The 13,373-nt window shown below is 45.3% G+C and overlaps 1 protein-coding gene across 2 annotated transcripts in view; it reads left to right on the plus strand.

The window, feature by feature from the left end:
- The first annotated feature begins 624 nt into the window (after positions 1–624).
- Positions 625–13,373, plus strand: part of TBC1D14 (TBC1 domain family member 14) — a 65,965-nt gene continuing 53,216 nt past the window's right edge. Inside the window, exons 1-2 of one of the 2 annotated variants that reach the window (XM_035324127.1) lie at positions 625–835; positions 6,111–6,846. In XM_035324127.1, coding sequence (XP_035180018.1) covers positions 640–835; positions 6,111–6,846 — 932 coding nt within the window. In that variant the 5' untranslated portion in view covers positions 625–639. Of the gene's footprint in view, positions 1,063–6,110; positions 6,847–13,373 lie in introns of both variants that reach the window. The other variant, XM_035324128.1, reaches the window with a different exon arrangement.

Consider the following 13,373-nt stretch of genomic DNA (forward strand, 5'->3'; position numbering starts at 1 on the left):
CGATCGCTGAGTTTGGGTGCTATCTAGAACTTTTTTTTTTGTGGAAAAAAAAATAATAAAAAAAAGGATGAGCTTCAAACACAAGCAGGAAACATGAGCTCTACTCTTGTGAGGTACTGAGTGCTTCTAACCCCTTTGGTTTCAGTGTGTGGGTGCACAGAGTTGTGTTGATGCAAACATCCGAGCAATTTGAGACGGGGTAAAAGACGGTAAATAAGGCTGAGAAAATGGAACCATAAATACAGCTGCTGGAACAACAGCGATCACCCTAGAGCCTCAACTTCTGGCATTATGGTCCAGTTCCACAGAAATATGGATGCACCCCCAGACTGACACTTCCCACAGTAACAAACTAGTGTAAAACACCAAATTTCGTTTTCTTAAATCCAGCCTGGAACACGCCGTTGCCCTCCTCTCCCTGGGGGTCATCCCTCCACAACCTCACAACCCCCTGCCTGCAGGGAGCCTCTGGTACAAGGGAACCCTTTCCAAGAGAACCCTTTCCAGGGCACCCTCTCCTCCTTGACCCCTCAGGTGATGCCCCAGCACCCCACAACCCGGCACCGCCGGGGCTGCGCCTGAGGCGATCCCCCACGATGGCTCCCCGAGTCCCCCCCCCATGGCTGTTGGCGCCTCAAAATGGCGGCCAACGGCCGCCTCCCCCGGGTGCCAGCCCGCCTCCCACCGCGCAGGCGTTCCCTCGGCCGGCGGGCGGCGCTGGGGCTGGAGGAGGAGGAAGAACAGGAGGAGGAGGTGGAGGAGGAGGGGGCAGCCGAGGCACGGAGAGCGGGGAGTCCCGTCAGGAGCTCGGCACCTGTCCCGCCGGCGCAGCCAGGTGCCGTGCCCGCCGCGGGGGCGGGCGCCATGGGAGGCTCCGCGCTGCCCGCGGAGGGCACCCGGCGGGCGAGGGCTGCGCCGCTTCCCCTCCGCTGAAGCCGCCGCTCCTCCTCGGGGGCCGGAGAGGGGCGATGGAGCAGCCGCCGGCCGCCTCCTAGTGCCGCAGCGGGGAAGGGGCGGGCATGGCCCAGCAGGAGCAGAGCGACGGAGGGCAGCGGCGCACCGGTGAGGCGTCCAAGTTTCTGCGCGGCTCTTCCCCCGAGCCCCGCCGGGCCGCGGCTCTGCCCGGGGCTGGGAGCGAGGCAGCGCACGGAGCGGGGACGGCTGCGGGGATGAGGGGACGGGGGGGTCCCTATGGCCCCTGGCACCGAGGGCAGACGCCGCCGTGAGGCGACCGGGCCGGGGTCTCCGGGGCGGCTTCTTGGGCCCTTAAAAAGTTGGAGGAGCTGCTCGACCCCGTGGGGAGCCCAGAGGCCTTTGGGGACAGGCGTAAGTTGGTTGGCTGGTGTTTTCTTTTTTCATTTTTTTTTTTTTTTTCATTATTATTGTTATTTCATCAAGGCCACCGGCTAGGAGCCGTTCGCAGTGCCGAGGCAGACCTAAGGCTCGTGGAAAGGAAACAACTTTCATCTCTTGCGGTCTCTAACCCAGGCCTCTCAGGCGATTCCTGGAGACTAAATACTGAGGGACCCCGCAGCAGTGCTTCAAGTTCCTGCAGCCCTGCTGCCAACTTAACGCTGGCCTCGCATTTTTGAGTAATATTGGGGGTGTAAAGAAAAAAAAAAAAAAGGACCTGTAAACCGCTTCTGGAGCGGAGGCTTTGGTAAAACACTGTGACTCACTTGTGCTGCCTGCCTGCTGCAGCAGGAAAGTGGAAAAGCCCTCAGTGGCTCGCCTGTGAGCGCTGTGGGTGCTCCGCTCAGCAGCCAGGTTTGCACAGCTCGCCCTTCGTGAAGGGAGCCAGCTGGGAGATGGATAAACGGCAGCTTAGTGAGAAAACCCCAAGTCGTTTCTCATCTTTTTGCCATCACAGTTTTGGCAGCGATCGCATGTGTAGCCATAATCGCTGTCTCTCCTGGCTTTGTGGAAAGCCGAGCTGTTTTGTAGCCTCGGGAGTTCTTCGCTGCTGGCAGCGCTGTGGCTGCTAGCGTGTGAGCACAAACAGCCTGAACCTAGGAGAGCTGCAGTAAACAGAGCTGGGCTTGATGCTCCTCTGCGCTGAGGTCACCTGCGCTTGGTAGCAGTAATGTACAGCATGTTTTTATTGAATGCACCGAGAGATGCTGTCAGCTGCATGAAGGGTGTAAACCTTTCACTTAAAAAAAAAATCCTTTAAGAAGAAAAAAAGCAGTTGCGAGTTTCTGTAATTGAGGAAGTTCCTCACTCTAAACATTTTTTTTTTTTTTAAAAAAAAAAGCTGGCAGAGGGATGTGTTGAGGAGACGAGGTGATAAAAATGATGTTAACCCCTTGATGGCTGAGCAGTGTATGCAAACCATTCTCCTTCCTGCGAGGCAAGAAGATACAAAGGCAGTTTCTCGGGCTGTTGTCATACCGTACTTTCTAAATAAGTTCTTTGTCTAAGTCACGCTGCAAGTCCCTGCAAGTTTAAAAGAACATGACTTGAGTTGGCTTCTTTCTGAGCTTTGTTTTATTCTAACAGTTTGATGGCGTTAACATTTTTATTAAGAATTTACAATAAAATGGGTAAAAAAACTATTTTATTGTACATGTTTTAGAAGTTACGATCAATTGTGACTTCTTCCCTCATCATGGCTGGGTGATGTGGAAAGTCAAAATCCGTTGCAGAGCTGTGGTGCTGTCAGAACATGCCTTCTTATGTGCCGTGAGCACAATCTCAGCAACGTGGGGCGTATGGACAGCCATGCGGGGTCAGACCAAAACTCCACCTACCAGACCGAAAAAGTTACCTGCGAGAGAGCCAGCAAGCAGGGCTAATGGTTATTGATGTTTTCCTGAGGCCCTGACACTTGCAGCTCAAGGAGTTCCTGAGCTTCTTTGTGTGTAGGATTCTTTAGTGATTTTTTTCTTCCTTTTGTGAATTTGCATGGAAACTTCTAGGCTCAGACAGTGTGCTATGGCAAGGAGTTCCGTAGCTCACGTACCTGTTGCATGAATCCTGATCTTATTTTTGTGCCTGGCTACAACTCTGACTTTATTTGGTGCCCCATAGCTCTTACGCTGGAAAAGTTAATATGTAAATGACCCCTTCCTACCTTGTCCTTGCTACTTGTGACCTCTCTTGTGTTCTTTTGTCTCCCTTTCTCTCATTATCTGTCTTTTGGGAGGTTAACGTTGATGAGATCATGGCTCCTGTAAGACAAGGGATGTTAAGGAAGACTTTACATACCTCAATTTTATGTAGATGTATTACCATCTAAATAAGTCTTGGGGGTTGTGGATGTTGTGCAGATGAAATTGCTTATTGTTTTTCAGTAGTTTATTATACTAATAATACTTCATTACCATGTTTATCATAGTAGCAATGTTACAATAATGTGACATTACTAGATGATTCATGGAAAGAAGTTAGTACTGGAGCACATGACACTTTGAATGTTTGGCATCAATTGTCAGTTTTTGCACTTGCCAGCAAAGCAGCTAAAATAAGGAATATAAATATCACTACATCCTTAAAAGCAGTCCTACAACAGCATAATGCAAAATGAATCAGGGAGTTCGTGTGTATGTTTCTGACAGCTGATCGCATCTCAAGTTTTCACTCAAAGCCCTTGATGAGTACTTCAAAGCTTCTCACGGTTTCGCTGAACAGCGTAAAATCTTTGTAGCTTGTTATTGCATAATTTTCTCCAGCGAGCTGTGGCTGTTATGTACTTCTGCATTTGCTGTTTGCCTGTTTAAAGAATCTCTTCCTGTTAAATTTCCTCCTTAAAAAATTATCAAGCCAAGTCAAAACAGCTTCAGCACCCTGCATGGAAATTTATTTTCACTTCACTTTGAACTCTCATTTCCAGAGTTGTTCTGCCTCTCGAGCTGCTGTATTTCCCAGCTCTTGCCAACGCTGCTTGAATGCTTACGGTTTGTAAGCTTAGTCAAGAAGAGCTGTGCAAATAAACTAAGGACTGGTGCCTGCTTATGAAAGTTGCTGAGCAGAAGTGAAGGCAGTCAGTGCAGGAATTCATTATGGGAACACGTCTGTGCCATTTACCCAAACGTCAGCGTTGTTCCTGGCTCATTGCGTTTCTCAACTTTATTTTCTGGATGTGTTAACAAGTATGAGTTGTGGTAAAGCAAACGTCTGCACCCGTGCTTGTCAAATTCTGTCTGTGTGTGCAGAAGTGCCGGGGCTGGATGAGCTCTTGATTTAAAGAGCCATGTAATGTCTGTGAAGGGATGGGTGAGCACGGGGAAGAGAAAACACTGAAGTGAACTGTAGAAAAATAAGTGAACCCAAGCAAGAAGGCCTAAGAGCAGAACATCCAAGTGTATGCAACAGTAATTGTATCTAATACTTCAAATTATGTCATATTTGTATGCTTTGAATATCATAGTTGACTTCAAGAGAGAGAATAGTTCCCTCTATTCAGGAATTGTTATTTAAGGTTTCTGTTTGCTGACCCTTGGAATTTGAATTTAGTGACCGGAGAGCTTCACAATGTATGCACTTTGTATGCTAGCTAGCTGGAGACATCTGAAAATTTCAGAGGATGGAAACTTTTGAAGCCGTGGAAAAAATAAAGGTTGCTATAGCAACTCTATAAGAGAAGTGTACATCTTCAAGCTTTTTAGTCAAAACAGTAAGTTTGAAACCTGGCTTATCCAAAGGCCTAGACGATTGCTGCAGTGATTGATTTGCATGGATGGTACATAGTTGGCTGCTAGAAAGTTCTGGAAGTGTCCAAAAGGTGGGATAACCAGAGGGGTTTTTACTTGACTTTTTCTTAATTTTAGGAGTGAATGGAGTGGTGGATTGTGTAGTGAATAGCGTTCCTGGAGTTCAGTTAAGGAATTGGTATAACCTGAGAATTAGCTTTGGGTTCACGAACATTTCACATGACCAAACGCTTAGGGAAGAATCTTTACAAATTGTAGAAATTGAATATGTTTGAAAAGTGTTTCTGCTCACTGCCTGCCTGCAGCACAACTCCAAAGTGCGTTGATAAGCTCAGATCTAAGGCCAAAGAAGCCTCAGACCCTGGCGTTTGGCAGGGTTCAAGGGCTGTGAGCCAGAGGTTTGGACCTGCTCGGAGTTTTCTTGAGTAAGTTATTTGTTGAATGGGGGGATCCTCCTGGAGGACGACTGGCACCTTTAATTAAGTGCTGCACTTCGGAGAGAGACCTGCAGCAGGAGGCCCGGCTTCAGGAGCTGGAGAAAAATCTGCTTAGAAAGAGCCATTTGCAAGATGGGAGGAGTATTCTTCACTGCTTCACACTTAGCACAGAAAGTGTTTTGGAGGGAAGAAACTGAAGCAATATGTGCACATTTCTGCCAGCTGATGTAATTACCTTGCAAACTTCAGCAGAGCTGGACATAATTTAACTGTTTGTACAGAAGCACGTATGTAATGCCATGGTAACGATCACGTCCTGTTTTAAAGGGTCAGTAGTGGTGCAAATAGGAAGTAGAGCGGTCCGTGCCTGCAGTAAATGTAATAGATGTGTGTCAGTTTTACTGTACGTGCACTGATGAAGTGCATCATGTGCATTGTCAAAACGTTGACTATATGAATAACATCATAGCTGTTCAGCTTCCGCATCTCTTGCTTAGTGCAGAGCTCATATATTACACGTTCTATTTGAGTGACAAATTTATTGTAAGTTTTGTGGCTTGCAGGAGAAAGCTAAGAAATTCTATTGAAACACTCACTTTGTAATTTTGGTCTTAGTTGTAAAGTGTGTGGAAACAATTTTTATAGGTCCTATACATCAGAAAATATGCATTTATGACTATATAAAAACCAATCTCCAGTTTTGTATTAATATTGATGTGGAACATTCAAGTACTGCAATTTTTGTAGCGTGTAATTTCACTCTCAGGAGACGGATGGGGAGCGATCACTGGCACACAAACTGTTGAAGAAAAGCTTTTCATGCTTGACATTTTCTAGAAGCCTAAATTAAGTTGCCATTGTCCTGCTTGTTCAAGCAGGGGGAAGGGACATCAATTATCTGCAGGAGAAGATGAATAACTTTTAATTACAGAGCCTAATCTATGACAGGACTGAGTGTAATTAAAAAAAAAAAAATCTCCCTGCAAACTCATAATCTTGTCTTTTCTTCCTTTTTAACCAGTTACCATTTGGCCCAAGACAACTGACGTAAATTTATCCAACTCCTTAAATGGTTTGAGCTTGATGGGAATTCTGGACGCGAGAGGTGGCAGCGGTATCCAGGGTCTTCAAACCTTGAATTCAAGGGCCCCAAGATCTCTCTCGCTGCCTGAGTACGGACCCGGTCAGCCCTCCAGTGCTTTAGAAGATTGTCATAGCCTTAAATCTGTGGATTCTGGTATTCCAACTCTAGAAATAGGAAATCCAGAGCCTGTTCACTGCAGTGTGTTAAATGTGAAGAGAAAGCAGTCAGAACCTGAGATTGTGCCTGACAGAGCTTTTCAGAGTGCGTGCACGCTGCCGTCTTATGTGCCTCCACCTTCTCTGACTTCTGAACACGATCACGCTGTGCGAAAATCATCTACTTTTCCAAGAACTGGGTATGACACCGTCAAACTTTATAGCCCAACTTCAAAAACTCTGAATCGAAGTGATGATATCTCTGTCTGTAGTGTTTCCAGTCTTAGCACAGAACTGTCAACGACTTTATCTGTTAGCAACGAAGACATTTTGGACTTCGTGGTCACAAGCAGTTCAAGCGCGATTGTGACTCTCGAGACTGACGAAGCGCACTTCTCGGATGTTACCCTGAACTCCACTAAAGAGACCAACGATCAGAGTCAGCAGGAGTGCTGCCAAGAGACAGACGTGGACAGTAAGCGAAAAATACTGGGACCTTTCACTAACTTCTTTGCCAGGTAACGTTTCTGTAAAATACATTGGTCTTAACAATGAGAGTAAACGAGACCAGAGGAGCAATGCCTGTGACGTTTTACTCTGAAAGAGAAAATACCTTGCTATTTTAGTGTAAAATGGCATTATGAACATAATCGGTCTGTTCTGAGTAAGTAGGCTAATATTGCCTGCTAAGGCTTTGAATCCCACTCTGTATTATCTTTAGGATATATGGAGGTATTTTAAATCCTCCTAAAAGATTCCTCTGTGTTACAGGAAAAGGAGACCTGAAAAAGGGTTTTCTTCCTCTGAGCAAGGGTTTTCTTCCAGTGATGCCTTCAGTGTTTTGGCCAAGATCCTTAACCTCATGTTCTGTAGAGAAATATAGGCAGGATACATACCTGTATGGAAGAGCTTTGACATCTGAGGATTCATAATGATCTAGTAGTGATGGAGCATTTTATTGATGGATACATGAAGTTTAAAACACAAATGCTCGTCGAACATCCTGACTGCTATGATTCTTCCCAGCCTCAGTGGCAGTTTTGTTAATACCTTGTTTCCTTCGGTTTGGTATGGCATGGGAACACCTGATGAGGAATTTTGGCATTCAGTTGTTGAAATAAGATCATTTACCGCTCACAGTAGGTACGTGTCCTCTTTTAAACTTGGTTTTAGTATCAGTGATAGTGTGTTAAATGCAGATGCTCATGAGGTAAGTCAAAATGGTGACTGAGGCAGAGGACTGTTCTGCTTTTTGTTTTTGTTTAAGACCTTGCAAATGCCTCTTATTTTTAGAACGTAATGTCTGGGGTATGTTGTATTTCAGAGGAATGATTCCAGAAGTAAACTGGAGACATTAAGCAGCGTTGGCTGTATCTAACCTGTTTTGAACATGTTTTCTTCAGTTAATCTCTTTTTAGTCAAACTTGGTTTTTGCGTGAGATGAAGAGGCGATAAAATACTTACAGAATTGGCAAACGTCATTCTTTGAAAGGCTGCCTTAATTGAAAGCTCAAGAGAAACAGTTCCTTTAGATTCACTAAAACTGGCTGAAGCTGTCATTGATTTTCATGCTTAGGTTCAAGTTACAGTAGAAAAGCCTGCAGCGAACTCCACTTATCAGTCCTGTTTGAGGTGTTAAAGCTTTTGCAGACCTCTGTCTGTGTGTTGCCATGGGACCAGACTCAATTCTGAAGCAAGAGGTTTCTTGGCACTTCAAAGTGTGAACTTTCGTTACCCGTTCTGGTAGCACAGCTGCTAACTCTGACAAATGCTGTCCTTCAGCCTGGAAGGAGCGCCGTGGAACGGCAACACTTAGGCCCTGCATGAAGGAGGGCATGTAACCACTTCCCAACTCTTCCTATCCAAGAAAATAAAACCATCTATCCAAATTCTGTTCTGCTGTGCTCTCCACTGGTGTTACAGAAGCTTGGTGCTCACTAGACTGAACTTTTTAACCTGAGTGTTTTCAGGTGCATTGAATTTCAGAGAACAAAGGACATCCTTATTACCTTATAAATGGGGAGCAGGTCATCTTGGCCACCAGGTGATGTCACCAGGAGAATATGAGGCTTAAGTTCAAACTAGGTTATCAGCTTTGAAGTTCCAGCTGCTCTCTTTGTAACCTGACCTTTAATATCCTTCCCTTTAACACCTGCTTCTGCTCTGCTTTCAAAACAGGGCTGCTCGCTGTCTGTACTTGTACTCCACATACCTGTATGCTATGCATCTGTTCTCTTAGGTCATGCAAACTGGTGGTGTTTCACAGGTGTTGAACAAGCAGGGGACATCTGAGTGTCCTTCTGTCCCACAGGGAATACTAAATACAGCTTATATTGCCTACGTAGTTGAGGACTAAAGCGTGCTGTTGCTAGTTTTTCTGGTATTTGCAGCCTGCCGTCCGCATGGCTGTACTTGCACCTTCTAATGATCTTTGCAGTCCCAGCTCCGTGGAGTTCCTATGGCTGCTGTTACGCTCCTTGCCTTCCTGAGCTGAACAAACACTTGAGCAGATGAACTCGGGCCCTGCAGCGCTGCCTTCCAGCAGGCTTCCCTCCAAGATGAGTGTCCTGGCTTTGTGTATGGTGTCGGAATAGGAGGCAGCATTTGGAGTAGTATCTGGAACGAGCACTTTGCTGAGAAAGGAGCTGCTTGGAGTAGTTTTTAAAAAAATGCTGAGGTGACAGATATAAACCAAGTCCCTGAGAAGAGCATGGCTTCAGCACCTTTGTGCTGAAAGGACAAAGTGAGTGTTAAACGTGTAAACCTTCCCTTTCAGAAACCAAGGAAGAACTTATGGCAGAAGAAAGGCAAACTGTTTTGGCCTTGCTCAGTGGATGCTCATGTGCAGGGTGGACGAACAGGCACTGGGGGCTCAGATGCAGCATTTTCACCTTCCAGCAGCCTGACCGTGGGGCACAAGGGAGGCGTTCTTAGCCTTCCTTGGCAGGTTTGGGTCTGTGGAGGTTCTCCTGCACGATGGGATGCGGATTTGAACTGTTGTGGGCTGTGATGAGTCAGCTGAGGTTTTGCTCAAGTTGTTGACATTCGGTAAAAGGAGAAACTTCACTTCTTGAAACAGCAGCTGTGCTTGTGTTGAACCCTGTCTGTCAGCTGAGCGTGTGTTAGGTTCTCCGAACTTGTCAAGACTGAAGTTGTGCTGGATATGTCAGTTAAGATTTGCTGCTGCCAGTAGACGTAATAGTGACAAAAAAAATAGATGCCTCCAGTGCTTGGTCACATGTATTGAAGGAGCTTAGATATCACTTAGGTTAAATCTTCCTCAGTATCAAGGAAACGCATAGGGGAGCATCTGCTTTAGGATATAACATTCTCTCTTAGTACTCTGTAGACCTATTTTTCCCTGCTAGAGCATCTGTGTGTATGCATGTGCAGTGCATGTGAGGCAGTGTGCTCCCCATCAGCTGTGGTAGTCTTGGTCCTGTTAGGAAGCATCAGTGCTTGCTTGAGGCAGTGGTTGGAAGCTAAGTTAGAGTGCAGAGGGAGGCTAGGAGAGCCCAGCTGGCTGCCTGTTGATCCTGGCACCGGGAATGGAGCGTGCCTGCCCTACATTAAGCACTGCGATGGAGGTTTCCTGGACCTCTCCTGAGACTCAGTGCTGTCTCTTCACCATTTTGGACTTTGACAGGTCTGCTGGTTTCCTCAGGTTGCTACATGCCTCTTTGGGTGGGGCAGGGAGATGCAATGAAAGAGAGGCAGCATTCCTGCTTGTCCACACACAGTCCTCCTGAAAGAGCCTACGGCATCCCGGGTACCAGCTGGGTGCGCTGGCAGCGGTTGTCATTAGGCTCCAGGTTAGTACGTGAGGAAGCATTAGGGCTGCTTTCCGAAGCAATAATCCTGACTAGTGACAAAGAAACCTGACATCTTGGTTGTTTTCAAGTCATGTGTACTTGGCTCAGCCATGTAAGGCCAGGGGTCCTTTGCATAAAGCATGAGTTTGAATTCATTTCCTTAATTTGAATGTATGTAGGAACTTGGTTTGAGAAATGGCGTTAAGACATAATTGGCTGGGGGACTGAGGAGCCAGTGCCTTGTCTGTGCCTTTGCCCTGGTGACCCACAGGAGCACAGGTTAATGAATTCCACCTTTGGACTTGGCTGTGGTACAGTACTGCTGAAACAGGCTTTTAAAAGGCTTACTTTTAAAGCAGCTTTGAGGTAGGACCATTGTGATTTTACTGCACAAGTTGTGCTTTTCATTCCTCATTTTGGACAGTGAGGATGAGGCTCTTTATAGTTACACGCGGAGTTCTTCTAGGACTGTGTTTGGTTAAATGATAAGCCGTGCAGTTCCTTTTTATCGGAATGCAGCAATCCTAACTCTTGGCTTAGTCCGCTGCTGTGAATATTCTCTGTTATTTCTGGAACCTGGATCCTCTTTCTTTTCAGGCTGTTCCTAGAAGTTTTTGATCCAGACGTTCTAAGAAGCAGGATCTCAGGAAACTTTTTGCGGAGAATAGGGGCTATACAAAAAAGAAAGACCTTTGAGGAATATTATATTTTACTATTTTCAAAGATTTTCTGTATTTCTGAGAGAGAATTTTTGAAGCAGTATTGGCATTATATCCCATACACAGAAGCACAAACTTGTGGCCTTGTGGTCTGTGAAGAAAAAGGGCTTAAGTTTCAAAACAGTAAGGACTGCATTCAGCATTAAGTCTAAAATTGTGAATTTTATACATCTCATACGCACATGTTTTGAGGTGACTAGTCACATAACTGGGAGCTCTAAACCTGAGGAACTGGGTCCATTACCATGGATAAGTCCCTTGTGTTGATGAGTAGGACCCTTTCCTGATGCCTTTCTAAAATGAGAGCACAGCATACGGTACATCTCTAAGCTCAATGTTAAGCAGAAGGTAGAACAACAAGGACTGTTACAGTGTTGGTTGCCCGCTTTCATCTTTCCAAAAAAAAAAAAAAAAGAACTTACTGACCACAGAAGGTAAGAGGAGGTATGAAAATGATTATGATTGAGTAATCTGAACTTCAAAATTTTATATGTGGTGTTGTCTCCTCTTCTGGACATGTTTTGTGTTAAATTAAGGCTATTAGACTATAGGCTGTTCAGGAGGAGACCATCTGAGAAGCAGGACTGAAGTGCGTAGGAGGAGGAACAGAAGGAGCTGGTGGGGTGATGGGGAAGGATGTGTGTACACAGCTTTTAAATACAAATGCACAGAAAGTTGCTGAGCTGCAGGTAGGGCTGCCCAGAAGTTCCAAGGAAGAACTGCAGAAACCTGACTCAGGGTGGAGGGAGCCTGCTTGGGCAGGCGGCACCGTGCTGCAGGCTGGGGCTCGCCAGTGCTGAGATCTGCCTGGCTCTGGGGGCTTGCCCTTCTGCTGGAGGCAGCAGAGGACTTTGGTGGCAGTTTTGTCCCTCCCCACTGCTTTCTCTGGGTGCCTTCCGAGCTAACTGGTGTCAGCGATGGGGATCTAAAAAGGCTGCGAAGAGACTGTCGGGGAAGGCAGCAAACTGTCAGGTACTACAGCCTTCACTGTTGGTGTTGGGTGCCCCTTACTTGGAAGCTGCTTTGTCTGCATGAGACAAAACACTAGTGGTCCACCCCTAGTCTGTATTTACTGGTGAATCTCTGTAGAACAAACAAGTTACAGAACTGTCCTGAAATAAACACTCTTAAAGTGAATCTTTTATAGGTGCAAAGTTGGACTTCTGCAACAATAACCTTTTCTTTTGATAAAGAAGGCTGAAAATTGTTGAAAACTGTGGTACGGTTTTCAGAACTCCTGGCCTCTAATGCACTGTGTACAATTAGCAACTTTGTTGTGTGGCCTGTTTTCCACAAGGCGTTGATCTTAAACTGTCCACATTAATTTTAATCCCTTTTTTCCTCTTTATGCATGCAATAACGTACCTTGCATTTAGACTTACCGTTCTATTACTCCTTCTTTACATTTTGCATTAACCCTGACCTGAGGGGCTGTTCTTCAGGATAAATGCAAGTTGCTCTTGGAGATAACGTCTTCTTTATTTGAACTCGTGTTTGTGAGAAAGTGTTTTCCAGATATTCAGCAGCAAAACGAAGAGGCTTGCTGATGCTCTTTGTTCATTATGGAAGTTAAATGAAAATTTGCACAGCGGTACTTCGGTGGATTGTTGCTCTTATTTCCCAGTAATGGCACAGCAAGCGAGGACTTAATGCGATCCACTTATTATTTAAGATAAAGTCAAATGTGAATGTTTCTTTTTTAGTGGCTGGTGGGAAGAATTACAAAAATCTCACACCAGCTAGCGATTTGTAGCATACGTGAGTGTTTCATGTCACTCGAAGCGTTCAGCTATAATGCTTTTTTACTCCTTGTCCTTATCCTCTGTGTAAGGCTGCCTTTCTGAATGCTCCAGTTGTGCAGTTCTACATGTTTGTTTTTGAATAGGAAGAGTGAGAATTAGTTTCATTTTGATAGGTGTATACAAGACTTCAGGAGCTAATTCAGATGGATGGAATAAGTCTGCTTTCATTTTGATTCTTTGTTTATGGGAATGGTTTGTGAATTAGTGCGTTAGATGGACTTTGTATCTTCAAGCTGCTCTGTGTGAACCATCCTCGTGTTTCCGTGTGTTAAAGGATCTGTAAGAACTGGAAGTGACCGAGCTTCGGGGAAGAAGGAGACTATCAGCACAGTCACTGCCATGTGACGTCCCCAGCTATCTAATCAAAATAACATTTAATGTTGAGCTGACTTTTTGTTTCCTCACTTCCTTATCGGTAATGTCAACTGTTTTAAGTTACCACATATTTAGAAATCATTAAAGAAAAAACAAACAGCATTACTCTGAATTTAAAGAGTACTTAATCTGGGGACAATGTTGCAAGGGAATGTTACGTGTATGCTTAGAGATTCTGGAGAATGAGGTAAGTGAGGTGAAATTAGATGGAATAGGTGTCTACTGAGAACTTTCCTCTCAAAATAGTTAAAGAGGGATAATTGAATAACTAGTTTTTGAATACTATTTCCTTTCCATTACCAGTGCTACGTATTCTGTGGGAAATCTGGAGTCGGCA

The sequence above is a fragment of the Oxyura jamaicensis genome, chromosome 4, assembly GCF_011077185.1.
Source record: "Oxyura jamaicensis isolate SHBP4307 breed ruddy duck chromosome 4, BPBGC_Ojam_1.0, whole genome shotgun sequence".
Classification (NCBI taxonomy): Eukaryota; Metazoa; Chordata; class Aves; order Anseriformes; family Anatidae; genus Oxyura; species Oxyura jamaicensis.